Below are 14,337 nucleotides of genomic sequence, written 5' to 3'. Positions count from 1 at the left end.
AAACTCCGCACGGCTAAGACTGCCTGGCGTCGCCACGCTCCTGCACGAGCCAGTGGCATCACCTCCCCTGACAGCACGAGTTGTGGGGCAGGACAGGAGAGGGACGGGGGAAAACCCAGTTTTATCTGGGATTTAGTCCTCTCCTCGAGCCTTGGGCTTTGTACAAGGAGGTTGGGATTTTCCCCAGCCCGGCTCGCGGTGTTTCCTCCTCGGGGCCTCTTGTTTGCGCAGGCGGCCGCAAATATTTCCTCCTCCCGGTGCCTCAAAACGGCTGCGCTCACCCCTCGACGTGGCTCCGGCGGGAGCAGCCCGGCCGGGCATCGGCACCCACGACTCCCCAAACCCACCAACGCCACTTATTAAGGCATCGCATCTGCCTAGCTCATCCCCTACAAAAGCTACAGAGCTCCCCTGCCCCTTCTGCTGCTGGTTTTTAATGCGAGAGCACGGCCGGGCCGTCAGCCGTGTCACGCTGTGTAATTCAAGTCAGGTCTCCAGGTGCTGCCGGAATAGAGAAATAATAAAATACAGACCTGGTGGTCCCACGGCAGCAAAATCGCTGGGCTTTTTCTCCAGGGCTGGAACAAGGAAGAGATAAAACACGCTTGCTCCAGAGCACAGGCAAACAACTGCTTATCACCACGTTAGCAGCCTCAAGGCTATTGCGCGGCTTCAGGAAAAGTATTATTCCCCTCCGCTCACAGTAAAGTTTCTATTTTTGGCCCCTCCGTCACACTGAGCTGCTGCCTTCACCCGCACTGGGCTGGGAAACCAGCCAGCCCCGCAGCCCCAAGGGATCCCTGCAAAGCCCGTTTCCTCGGCGGCTGCCAAATTCACCAGCAAATGGCTAAACTTTCGGTAAAATGGAGGGAGTTTTTGTTAAAGCTGCAGATTCCTTGCCGTTCACCTTGGTTTGATTTTTTGGGGGGGTTGGGGTTTTTTTCCTATCCCTTGAAATGGCTTCTTTCCTGGGACATCTCCCCGGCAGAGACCCAACAGATCAACCTGCAGCAGGCCCTGGGTGGCGTTGCCACCGACAGCCCAGATTTGCAGAGGGAGTTATAAATCAGGGTGGCTGAAATGCATCTGCCTGCAGATGCCAAAGGGCATCGGCCGGGGGGGGGCACGCTGCAAGCCTGGGCTTGCTGCAGCAGGGAGGCTGCTGGGGAGGCTGTCCCAGGTGATCGGGCACCAGTTTGGGGATGTTTTGATGCTGGGGAGGGTCCAGCCGGGGCTGCCAGAGGGTTTGGGGCTGGCATTGGTGTCCCAGGGGATGCTCGCCTGGCTGGGGGGGGGGGGAAGATACCCGAAGGGCAGCTGCAAAAGTGCAGAGCCAGACTTGGCGCTGGACTTTGCAATGACACTTTGGCGGGGGTTCAGGGTGGAAAACGGTGGGTTCTCTGTCCTTGGGAGGCCAGAAAAAGCTGCGGCTGCTCTGACCTGGTGCTGGCAACAGCCCTGCATGGTGGGCAAGAGACCGCCAGGTCCTTCTGCCAACACATCTGTGACACCCTCCTCCCTGCACCACGTTTTCCTTGGCCAGAGAGAACAGATACAGTCGCTTTATCTCTCCGCTGGTTCCACTTTCCAGATCTCATCAGCTAGCCTTGGTTGCAGAGCTGCCACCAACCCACTGCAATGCCCAAATCCAAACACTAAATACATTGAAAAAGAACATTTTTGATAATTGCGTTCTGTGGAACTGCGGGATCTGTAATTGAGGGTGAAATTATGTCCAGGGTGCATTTCAGTACTGAAAATAGCATGATAAATTAGCTCAGCTTTTTCCTGGTTGACTCAGCTAATCCTTCAGACGCCGACAGACAGATTTGATTGTATCATCTCTCCTTGGGCTCAGTAAATACCAAGGCCAAGTCGTGGCAGCTGCAGAAGATATATACAGAGCTGCTGCCTGCAATATATAATCTGCCCTTATTTCTGAATGCACCACGGCTCGGCAGCAGAGCTGAACAGAGGTCGCTCACGCTCCTGTTTTGATTTATGAATATGGATTTTGTTGGTTAAGCCATTAGGAGCGGTGATGAAGCAATTCAGCGTACATCCTGAACTGCAGCTTGCCTCATTTGAAGCCCGCTCCGCAGAACATTCTCCGTGTCTTCCCCCTGCAACACCGTTCATGCAGGGAAGATTATATTAAGGCTTTGTCTGTAATGCTGTAATTCCACCTTGCCTCCCTGAGCCCCTCTCATATGTGAAACAACCCAGCCGCAGGCAAGGAAACGGTTGCAAAAGGAGATTGCAGAGGACTTGCGCCCATGCCCGGCGGGAGAAGCTGATATCCTGCCCAAGGGGCTTAAAAAAAAAAAGCATTAAATCTGCTGAGACCCCAACGGGGACCCTGCTCTGGCTGTTTGCCGTGCTGCCCCAACACCTCCATCCACCCCAGGGGATTCGGGGATGCCCCCGGCCGGGGTAGCTGGGGTGAGGGTGACCCATCGCACCCTGCCCCTGGGAACAGCACTTACAGCCCCCCCCCAGAGCAAAGCATTCGAGAAGGAGAGTTACCATCACAGGCCATGGCTCGCTGAGCGGCCGAGCATCGCTCCCCGGTGAAGCCCAAACCGGTTAATCCTTTTTCCAAGGCTGTATTCCCTGTTCCCGGGTCAGCACGTCCCAGCCCCGTTCCACGGGGCTTTGTAGTGGTGCGGGGTAAGATACTGGCTGTGCCCGGGAGGCCTGGCTGTGCAATTAGAGAAAACAAAGAGGGAGAGGGGGAATTGTACACGCAGCGCGGCAAGGGCTGGGGTATGGCCTCTGCCGCCTGGCTCCCAGCTGGCCGCCGGCTCTAAGCCGTATTTTTCCCCATCGCTGCCGTATCTGCTTGTTTTGGAGAGGAGAAAGTTCCCCCCCCCAGCTGGTGATTGCCTCCAGCTGCCCTCGTGTCAGGCACCGCGCGGTAGAGGGCCAATTTGGCACCTTCTCCCTAATGAACCAGCGCGAGCCAAGATGTGGTTGTAGATGAAACAAATGCGTTATCCACGCAGGAGCTTTGGGAAGGGTCCCAGCGAGGGCAGGTTTCCCTTTTACAGCAAGCAAGATGCTCAGAAAAGAGCACAAATAATATCCGAGATCTCTCCCTTCCAGAGTGGCAGAAAATTAAATTTCCACGTTATTTATTCGAGCAACTCACAGAACTCCTAAATGGAGCGGATCAGGCGCAGCCATTCAGTGCATCACTTGCCAGCCGTCCCCTCCTCATTTGTTTTTAATTAGCAGCAACGTGCAGGGGGCTGGGCCAGGCAGTGCCAGCACTGCTGATACACTGACGGATAACGGAGCTCGGCTCCTCCAGCCGGGATTACGGGCCATCAAGCAGTTGGCTGCAAATCACCCCCCTAATATGCTGGGAGCAAGGGTGGGATAAATGCACTGGAGCAGGTAACAAGGTCACTGCCAAAAGGACACTTGCTCTGTGTGTCAGGTATTATGGTAACGAGGATTGAGGGACACGGGGTCAAATGAGGCTCTGTGGGTGACTGCACGCACCAGGGTGAGCTGCAAGACCTGCCCCAGCCCGTGACTAATTTGGGTTCCCGGAGGTGAGGCGAGGGATGAGAAGGTGAGAAAAAGCCCCGGGGAGAAGCCAGCCACAGAGAAAAACACTTCGAAGAGAGGTGAGACAGGAAGGCTGACAGGGAGAGAGGGAAGGGAGTGAGTTTACACCTAAATTTAAAGCGGTTGCATCCTTCCTGGCTCAGGGGAGGCACAAAATGTTCCCAGTGGCTAAGGTGGATTTGGGCTGTCCCCCCAGGTGCCCGAGTGACAAACTGAGATAACTGATGGGAACCAGTTTGCTTGGGACCGGGAGGAGAAGGGTAGGCGGTGTGACAGCGTGTCGGTGGGTGAGCGGGAAAGATGCTCTAGCTTCCACTTCTCCCAGCGTGACCCCAGAGCAGCCCACGAGCCCCCACGGGAGACCCAGCCCCAGCAGGAATAAGCATTGTCCCTCCAGCCTGGACTCACACCAGGGGGAGAGATGCCAGGGCCACCAACAGCCAGGACTGACGGACAGCGAGACAGAGCACACGGTGACGGAGCGGGAAGCAGGGAAGGCAGTGCCTGAGGTTGGCTAAGGAGTCGCTTATTGAATATTTCAGTGGGAGCTGATGGCCGGTGGCCGCAGACCCCCATCGCCCTCCCTGCCCTTCGCACCAGTGGTTCGTTACACCTCGCGCCGTCTTCCCGGAGAGGTCAGGCACTTCCTTACCCGCCTCGGCCCTTCCCGTTCGTTTTCGGTGGGAGAAAGCACCGTCCCCACATCTCCCTGGGCTAAGCATCCTCCAGGTGTGGCTGCTGGCAAACCCACACACCGGGGTCCCCATACCAGCCCCCCCCTCGCCACACACTACCAGAAAGGAGGGAGCACAAGGCTGCCTGTCCTGGGGAGGGGGGTGTCCCAGGTCCCGTGGGGTGCCCTGGGATACCCCAGGAGCCCCGAAGGTGCCCGGTCCCAAGAATCTCAGGGTGCCGGGGAGGGTGCAATGTCCCACGAGTGTCCGTGTCCGCAGGGAGGGAGGGGCGGGGCCACCAGTGTCCCTGTCCAGTCTTTTGGCGCCCCCTGGCGGGCGCGACGCGCCACGGCATCGCCCCGCAGCGACCCCGCCCGGCCCCCCGGGGTGGTGGGGGTGGGGATGGAGACCCTGGACCTGGAGAGGGTAAATCCCAAAGTGGGGTTTAAAAGGGACTTTGTGACATTGAATCCCGGGTGCCAAAGGCACGGCCCCACGCGCCGGGGAGCCAGGAACAGAGACCCTCAAGCAAATTAAATTAATTACCGCAAGAATGCGTCGGCGGGGACGGCAGCGTGCGAGCAAAAGGCTGACATCTCCGAGGAACCACAGAAAGACCTCGTGCGTCTTTAATTAGCCATATAGAGCTTGCCGCTAATTAACCTTTTGCACTGGGAAGAGGAGGAAGAAACAATGCACTGCTGGGAAGCAGGGTGAGCAAAGCACACACCAAATTGCTCATCCTCCTCCCAGAATTCTGCGCTGGGGAGGGATGCAAAGAGGAGAGCACAGACCCAGGCTTGGACCGCTGAACATTCCCCCATTTAGGTGCCTCCAAAGGCTTGGAAACTGGGAAACACCAGTCCTGGGACCAAGGCAGGTAAGGTTCCTCCCTCTTCCCCCAGTCCCTGGACTCAACGCAGGGACTCCCAGTCTCTAACACAGCCCCTCGGAGGGATTGTGTGGGTCTGTCCCCCTCCAACCCCTCCTGCACCTGGAGGGAAGGCAGATGATGCTTCGCTCACAGGAAAGGGCTCAGGGTAAAATAGATGATCAGAGAACAGTGAAAAATGTCAACCCTCCCAAGCAGCACTGAATAAAACCTGTGTTCCAGCCCATTCCCGAAGGAGCAGAGAGATCAGGACCGAGACAGAGTGCAAGACAGTGTTTCACACAGCTCAAGGGTGCTGATGTTCTGGATAAGCTTACCTAACATCTGGACCAAACTCAGTTTGGCTTGCCAGGCCGGTCAGTCAGCATGAAGTTCCAGACCTGCCCAGCAGCACGCGTCTCCCAACAGCCAAAAATAAAACAAGCGTTAGGCAGAAAGGCAGCAGTATTGCCTTGAGAGGGAGTGACAAAACCCAGCGTTGCTTTCACACCCCATCTTTACCCCAGGGTAAGGTCTCCAGCGGCTGCCAGGAGTTGGGCTCACACAGGGAACTGATTTTTAGGCACATACTTGCAGCTTGAAGAAGGGAGACCCACCTTCCTTCCTGGCTGGAACCAACAGACCTCTGACTCTGCGTTAAGACACCAAAGCCTTGTGGTTTTTAGAAACAAGCCAAGTAGGAAGAAGCAGCATCACCACAAACGGCAGCAGTGGCCTCTTTGGCAGAGCAGAAACACAGCCCTGAGAAGAGACTAAGACCCAGCTGCAAACACAGTCCCCAAGCCAGCGTGGGACGTGCCTGTTCACAGCAACCGTCTTCCCAGAGAGGGAAAAATTTACCCTTGCGCAGCCTCAGTTTCTAAGCTAACAACTACAGGGACAACCCTCCGCCTGTTTCACAGTTAACAGCCCGTTAACTGGCCGCGACACTTGGGACTTTACCCCTAGCAGATGGAAAAAGCAGTTCATCCATCACCAAGCCGGGAGGAGGAACCCACCTGCTGAGGAAGAACCTCTGCCAGGTCACAGATACCTCCTCGCTCCTCGACCAGGGGCTGTGGCAAAGAAGGTGAGACTTACCCCTGCGCTGCCCCAGCTCCTCTCCAGGAGGTGTTAAGCCGCCCAGCACCGAACCTTCACATCTCTGAGTTTCTTTGGAAGGAGAGGGAGGGTTGCAAGCCAGCATTTGGGAGGTGCATGTGGTTGGTATTCAAAAATGCTGCCACTTGAGAAACTACATTTGGGCTCCTCGAAGGCCAAACATATGGTAGGAGTTACTGCATGCTTATTAGACATGTTTTACTATTTTCTCTCGCTAAGGCTTGAACGACTGTGCGATCGTATGTAGAACACTTCACATAAAGCAGCGGGGTCAGATGTGCCTTCAGCACCAGAAAATTAACGCACAGGATTAGCGGAAGACATTGGTGGTAAAAAAAAAGAAAAAGGGGGGTGGGAAATGGACTGCACTCAAGGAGCTGTAACAGTGCACTCTGGCCTTGATTAACTACCAGCATTAAGGCAGAGCCAGTAGTTCAAAGCTAAAACTTTCCAGATTAAAAGTTCATGCGTGAACTTTGGTAGTTTAGTGCTCCATGGCCAAGGTTTGTTCTCAAAAATAATAATCTGCCAAGAAACTTATTGGCAGAATTGGATTGCAAGGCTCGAAGCACAACATCCACTCCAGTAAAGACAGGACTCGGGCCTTTCCCACCAAACTGGGGACCCTGCCATACGTCCTGGCACAAAACCAGGCACAAGACCTGCTGCACGAGGACAAACGACTCCTCGGTGGCAGCTGAGCTCATGCCACAAGTTGTCGCATTTCAACATAATCACTTTTTTGGAAAATCAGTGAAAGCAGTTCAGATTTGAGGTGGGGGTGAATTTGAAGGGGGGTGGGGGGGGAACATGAAAAAAGGCATAAGAAATACAGACAACTCTTAGCCTGATTCCATAAAGAAGGGGGCTTACACCATCACGTTGCCTCCCCCTCCCCATTCCTTGTATTAGTTTTGCATGAGCTGACCTCTTTCAGACTAAGCGGAAGAAAAAATAAAATAATTCAGGATTACCACACACTTCCTTTCAGAAAGAGAAAGCTGTGGCTGGAAGGGCAGAAAGACTTCGTCAGGGCTCAGGTCATTAGTTCTGCCAGCCCCAGTATCTGCTGCAGGAGGGAGCTGGGCACCACGGGTACCCCAAGGTAGGAGCTGTGTGGGGTAGATGCAGGAGGAAGGAACAGAAAACAGGGACAAGGGAAGAGTTAGGATTTCACAGCATGAGGTGTGGGGGTTTGTGCCTTCCATCTTCAGGAAATCAGTGTAACTGCTCACCAGGTACCCAAACAAGGGAAAATTAATTCTTATTGCATGGTGGAAGACAGGCTGCTGCACATCAGAAGGGTGGAACTCACCTGCTGCTTTCCTTTGGAACAAAAAAAAAAAAAAACCAAAACAAAAAAACCAAACAGAAGTAAGTTCACAAAACTTTCCTTTTTATTATTTGAAATTGGAAAAGGCTCCTTGGGTAACAATGATCAGGTGTAAAAGTAACACACGCATTTTGCTCAGCTTTCCGATGCCTGGGATGAAGTATGCCAAGTGTTGCCAAGTCATGTCTGGCTTTTATACAGCCCGTTCCTCTCAAACTCACAAACAAAAGGAAAGGCAAAACCCCATCGCTCAGACAGGGGAGCAGACCGGGCAGGCGAGTTGTTTAAACTACAGTTATCATGTTCCACACAGATGTTTGTGGCATGAAACCGAGGTGTTTGATGTCAAATGGCATTTTAGAAAGAAAGGCTCACCTTTTCCCCCTGCACTACTCCCTGTATGAAGCAGGGATCTGGTGTTTCACCTTCATTTTTAATAAGTACCACCTTTAGAGACTTATTTACACTCAAAGCCTGCTGGAGATGCCCAGATAAATCCATCTGTGTCATGTTAAAGTGGTGAGTGCAAAATACACATGGAAACAGGGTACAACTGCTTAGGGGAAGTAGGAGTACTAATCAATGAAAAAAGTGCAGATTGCTTTAATTAAGCTAATAAACACAGTTAATCCAAGCATCTTTTCCTCAAAAATTAAAAAGACTGCAATTCAAACAAAACCCAGAATCATACATTTTAATTCAGCACACACACAAAAAAAAAAAAAAAAAAAAGGTCAGTGGCACTCACAGTTTGGTAACTTATCTTCTACTCCATCGCCTGATCACACATCTCAAATATTTCACTGTCCAAATGGTAAGCTAGGCTGTCCGTCTGGCCTGCAGCACGAAGGCCAGCACACAATCCTTTGGCAGCTGAACACAACAGAAGATTATTGGCCACGTGAGCACCCAGCTACAAGACAGAGTTAATATATTATCATTTCCTAAACTAGCAAGTTCAGATTATACAACCCATTTCCACACAACACCCAACACTCCCATTAAGTTCCACTAGTTTTAAATTAATAAAAAGCAATAAAAAGTCATCCTTGTTGAAAAGTAAACATTGAGCCAGCTGCATTTTATTTTTTCCTGGTAGCTTACACCTCCAAGCACGCTTGCACATGAATTTGCTTTCTCCCCAGTACAAGGTTCCTAACTAATTGCCAACCAACTTCTGCTGTCCCATTCCAGAGTAGCCGTGGCAGTACTGCACTGTTCACTCCAGAAGGAAGCTGACAACCAAAGCTACAGGTAATTCTGTCCCTTTTCCTCCTCCTCAATAAAAACACCCGAACCCTGACAAGTCCACGTGGACTGCACTGAGTCTCCTACAACCACAACGCCTGATCACAGCACATTTATAGCTATGAAATCAGGCCCAAGGCAAACAAACTGGACGGATGAGGACCTCTGATGCTTCTGTTTTCCAGCTGGCCAAACCCACGTGTTTTGGCAACACTGAAAGCATGATCTAGGAGCACAACACAGCCCGAGCACGTAAGCCAGTCACTTGCTCATTGCTCCTGAGATAGAACTAAGCCCTAGGTCTTGCTGTGGCTATTGGGGCAATGCTGCTCTGCAACCTAATTTCAAAAGCACTTTGCTTATTCCAAAAGGCTTCTGCCAAGAGAGTATTCCTACCCCTGACAAGTTGTTTTCCATCTTCACCAGCACTTTCCACCCATCTGGGATCAAGAAATAAAGCCAATTGTCCCCAAGATTTTCTACAGAGCGAACAGGACGAGGACACGTCAGCACCAGAAATTTATCACCATCTGCAAGGCACCACCACACATTATCCCTGTCAACAGCTCACAGAAATATCCCAACAAGCTGGACAACTAGGGTTCAGGAAATAAGCAGGGTATGCACTGAGACATACTGTGCAGGGGGGTGGTACAGCCTGTATCAAACACGAGCAAGTACAGCAAAATACTGTACTGTCAGCACTGCTTCCCACAGGTGCCACGAGGGAAGGCAGGACCCGGGCTGCGGTCGCAACCCCCTCAGCCAAGGGCGATGCTCAGATCCAAACTGCCTGCCACTAAATCTGGCTGCGCTCCTCTTGTTCATTCCCCTCTTCCAAAGCTTTCAGAGCAGCAAGTTGTAACTCATCGTGTTATTCTGCTCTTCTCTGAAAGTGCTGATGTAGCCATGTACAAAGGAACCAGCAAAGGCACAGGAGCACCCAGAGCATTTATGCCAGTCTCTCAAAATTCACCGTCTTAACAGCTTTCTTCACCCTAAGCCAAATCACAGGAAATTTTCTTCTGAAATGCCACAAAAGCCTGCCAGGCTTTGAGGAGCAGAAGGTGAGAAGAGAAGGCAGAGGAGGAGTATTAATACAAAATTTGCTATTTTCATTGCCTTTGCTCTAGACAGAATAAAGCCACGGTGTATCAGCAGTTTTGCCTTTAATCAGGACTAGCACATTCTGACATTTTGAGGCCAATCAGGTACGCTATAAATAAAAACATGCTACTACAGGGGCAACGCTAAGCTCTGAAAAGTTCCTGCAGGGCATCAAGCCTCTGCAAAGCCCTTCTCTCCAGCCAGCCAAGCAGGTCTCGCCTTCAGAAGGGAGACCTTTAACACTGCCACTGAAAAGGTCTGGAAGGGACAAGCTACAAGCAGAAGAACCATCTTAGCCTGGAGAACAGCAGATGCACAACCTGTGCCAACAGCCAACCAACAGGTCCTCACCCACGTGACAAAGCAGACCTATATTCAGCACCAAGCAAAACACTCCTGCCAACTGCTATCCATCGGTTTGCACTCCCCAGCAGACTCCTGAAATCAAGGGGAATTTAAGCTGCAGGTAACAACTACTCAAAGCATTTTACGACACAGCAGTGGAACATACCTACATCACCTTTACACATTCAGCCAACCCAAGACAGCAGGTTACAGGGAGGAGAGTACAGAGCCAGCATCTGTACTTAGGAGACAGTGAGTCGGGTCTCAGGCCAAGTGCTTGTAGTGCATTCAATATAGTCTGGATTTTCAATCTTACTTTAAAAACAAAAAGCAAAAACTATTAAGTCAGTTATGTAAAACTTCAGCATTTTTTTTTTTGGGGTGAGTGGGGACACTGCGGGAAGGAGGAATCCACAATCAGAGCTATGGATCCATTAGCAGCTGAAGCAGAGCTGGTTTTAGGGACAAGTGATTGAAACAGCTGCCCAAGGGGACCTCTCTCATCCCTTCAGGCTGTTAGGGAAAATAAAAAGCAGCCAACATACTGGCTGCACCAGCCTAACAGCAAGCTCCAAGATAAACTGGCCGCCCAGATGCCAAACAGACTCCTAATGTCTTTAGGTATCCCAGAAATCTGCATCATCAAGCTGGAAACCTCCATCTGCAAGATTAAGCACATGCTCTCCTTCTGCACACAGCTCAGCAGCTGCAGCAGAAGGCTGAGGTGCCCGATTTTAGCTTCAGCTCACCTCTCTGCCCACACCCCAAGGCTCAGAGGACTGCCACCCTTCCTCTCTCCCAGCCCTGCGTGACAGGGTGAGATCCAAGTCAAGCCTTCCCTCTGCTGATGCTGACAGGAACACCTCTAACAGGCTGCTCAGAAACAAGCTACTTTTTATAGCTTATTCACTAGAAACGGTAATAGCACTTCAGATCCTCACCTCTAACACTAAGGCAGGTTTTCCACTACTGACAAAGCAGTAGGAAACAAAGAAAAAAGTGCCCCAAATCACCTTCAAATTCCCAGAGGTTTGTAAAACCATATCCAAAGAGACAGGAATTAATCCTGTGAGTGACATGACCTTCTACTCAAAGTCTCTGCTGGAAACTCGGTTCTCATGCAGCTTGAGGGAACACTCAAGAGCCAGAAATGGCAAAAAGCCCTTGCGAGAGTGAGAATAAAAGCTGCTCGCTGTCAGTGAAACCAGGCAGTGACCGAAACTTCGCCATAGACAGGGCCTGAATCCTCCCAACACAACACACGTACAGACACATTTACAAACCAAAACCTGCAGAAGATGTAAAGGCAGAGTTTTGTTAGACACTGATCTGACTGGTAGCGGGAAGAGAAGAAACCTGGAGGTTATCGTAACAGCCAGAGAGCAACTGCAACAAAAGATGTATTTTGCTTGTAACCAAGAGCTTCCTTACAAACTGCTCTTTTCTCTCCACATAAGAATCCCTATCATCTCTTCCTACACAGGATTAATAACATGCGCTGATGCAAATGCTGATGGTTTATAGCACAATTCAGAGTCTGTAGATCAGCACTGGACAGGATTTTCCTGCATAGGACAGTCTATGGGGAATCTGCTTCCTTGCCTGCAGCCCACACTTCCCAGTGGAGCTCAGATCTGCCACACAGAATGCAGGTATCGTGGAAAGAAATTAAGCCCAGGAGCTTTCTGGGATGAAACAAGTATGACTAGAAAGGGAACAGAAGGGTCCTGCGAGTGGAGCAGCAGCACCCACCTGTCAGGACCAACCATTAAAGGTGCCAGAACAAGCCTCAGCAATACTAGGAGAATCCCGTGCCGCTCCTTCAGACTGCACAGGGCAACCTGATACAAGAAAGACACATCACTGGGATCACATCAGTACCAGCGTCATGTGGCACCTTCTGCTGCCCATCACAGACAAGAGTCAGCAGGCTGCAGTTGGGCTTATTTCACAGTCGGTTTTCTTTTTTCTCCTTCCTTTACATTTTCAGATCCACTTTAAAAGATCTGAGGTGAACCTTTCAGGTACAAAACCAGTTTGAATGTACCAGCTTCTCTGCAGTTCACACTCATTTCCAGTTCCTTACCCAGATCCTAGAAGAAAAAAAGAATCATCTCCTCTACGCTCAGGGAGACATCCAGACCTGGAGCCCCAGGGACAGCACATCCATCAAGCTCCAGAAGCCAGGCCAATGCTACACAGTCATTTACAGTGGGAAATCCTCCCCTTGCTGCCAAGCTGAGGGAATTTCTCAAAAGGAAACCACCCACTCCAATTACTAAGCCAAGGATGAAGGTATTACACCAGCCTCACTTGACAATGCTGCACCCAGAGAAAGGTTTCTGGAGAGGAGGACATGCTTTGTCACTGCTGATGCAATTTATCATTAAGCAGCCAGCCAGTCTGCAGCGGGGGACCACACAGGTTTTCAGGAGGGTAAAGCAAGTCTCCCAGGAGGACAGATCGTCCTAGAGCACAGCAAAGGCTTAAATGAGTCCCTTCCCTGAAGAAGAGCTCTTTCCACGGGAGACTGCTAATGGTCAGAGCAGCGGGTTTGTGTCCATCCAGTCAATTAGATGTTCTTCTGATCCAGCTCTGACCTTGAGTTATTTTTGTTCCAATGCATTCTTTTTGCAATAAGAAAGGTCTGTTTCCTCCTCTGCAGGATCCCTTCAGCTATACAAAGCTATGTTACACACTGGGTAACAAGGACTGCTAGGGAGCAGTGTGGAGTGGCAGGGAGGAAAGGGCCGTCATGGATATTTTAACCGGGATGTGTACATTTGGGGTAAAAAGGCTTTATTAAAAGTGCATGCTTTTATTCAGAGGTACCGAGAGCAAGGAATCCCCATCCCAGCTCTGGCTGGGGAGTGCAGCAGCCTTTGCAACCCCTAGCCCTGTCCATCACAAATCACCCGTCAAGTAGCCAGCGACTGAATGTTCTTCAGCATTTCATCAAAAGCCTCACGGGAAGGCGCTTCGGCATTCTGGAAGGAGACCTTGATCCGGCTGTAGAGACTGAAGGACTTCAGCTCCAGCCAGATGAACCCAAAGCGATCATCATCAAAGAGAACAAAAACACCTGGTGTTCGCTCGGGGCTGGTGAAGCCGTGGCCAGCAATAAGCCCCGTCCCATAGAAACTGCAAGGAGAGAAGAATAGCAAAAAAGATGTGAGAATAGCCATAATTACCCAACATTTAATAAAAAAAATTTTAAAAAACCAAACACAAAACTGTGATCAAGCAATTGTCAAACACACTGCCAGGTGCTACAGAACAGGGAGTTTTATACTCAGTCAGTTCTTACCACACAGCACAAAACACTGTTGATACCATTTTAAGAAAAGAAACTCCACTGCTATTTGGAGGTTGCTGCTTTTGGCTATTCAAATTAGCCCTTGCACACCAAGGCTGAATTTTTCTGTAGTTCAGGCCAGTAATCCATCCAAGATTTACTCCTGCTACTCAAGGATCAACCCAGGCCCAGACAATCCTCACAGAAAAGGAAAGACACACTGAGAGGGTGACCAGAGAGGCAAACCTTGCGACAAAACCCAGGGGAAGAGAGAGAAAGAAAAATCTAAAAAAAGAAAAATCTAACTGGAGCTGGGGAGGAGTAAAGGTCAGTCTAACCTCCAAGCAAGCAGCAGGTGGAGCAGGGTTTTATTCAAACACAACTCGGTTGTGACAGCAGGGGCCTTCTGGGATTAACCAGCTATTGGTAGGTTTTTCCACAAGCACAGATGTTTGGCTGAAGGTCACCTGCCTAAGCCTCAGCTTTTGGGCTCTTTTTTTCCACACTTCATTTAGTGTGCTGCTTCACTGACTCCAGGTCCCATTCAACAAGGCTCTCTGCATACTTGCACTCACTGCTTAGGGTGCTCAGCACCTTCCAGAGCTGGCCCCAAGGCACCAGAGGCCAGGGAGGGGTGGGAGAGAGCACCATGTTCCCACAGCCAAGGAACACAAGTGACACACACAGAAACGGGAAGCGCCTTCAACAGATCTCTAAATATACAAGCTGAGCAGCTCTGGGAAACAAAAACACATTAAAAAAAAAA

General features: G+C 50.8%; 2 protein-coding genes across 8 annotated transcripts in view; both read right to left on the bottom strand.

Annotated features, from left to right (window-relative positions):
- The window catches only part of KIAA0513 (KIAA0513 ortholog), a 28,641-nt gene extending 27,960 nt beyond the window's left edge, over positions 1-681 (bottom strand). For both annotated transcript variants that reach the window (XM_075039893.1, XM_075039889.1), the window contains exon 1: positions 534-681. The gene's annotated coding sequence lies outside the window, so the exon portion shown is untranslated. The remainder of the gene's footprint in view (positions 1-533) is intronic.
- A 6,937-nt stretch (positions 682-7,618) lies between these two features.
- FBXO31 (F-box protein 31) overlaps positions 7,619-14,337 on the bottom strand; it is a 29,214-nt gene continuing 22,495 nt past the window's right edge. For all 6 annotated transcript variants that reach the window (XM_075039885.1, XM_075039883.1, XM_075039884.1 and 3 more), the window contains one exon: positions 7,619-13,417. In XM_075039885.1, coding sequence (XP_074895986.1) covers positions 13,195-13,417 — 223 coding nt within the window. In that variant the 3' untranslated portion in view covers positions 7,619-13,194. The remainder of the gene's footprint in view (positions 13,418-14,337) is intronic.

The sequence above is a fragment of the Buteo buteo genome, chromosome 11 (assembly GCF_964188355.1).
Source record: "Buteo buteo chromosome 11, bButBut1.hap1.1, whole genome shotgun sequence".
NCBI classification, from domain to species: domain Eukaryota; kingdom Metazoa; phylum Chordata; class Aves; order Accipitriformes; family Accipitridae; genus Buteo; species Buteo buteo.
This window is presented reverse-complemented; position numbering and strand designations above follow the sequence as displayed.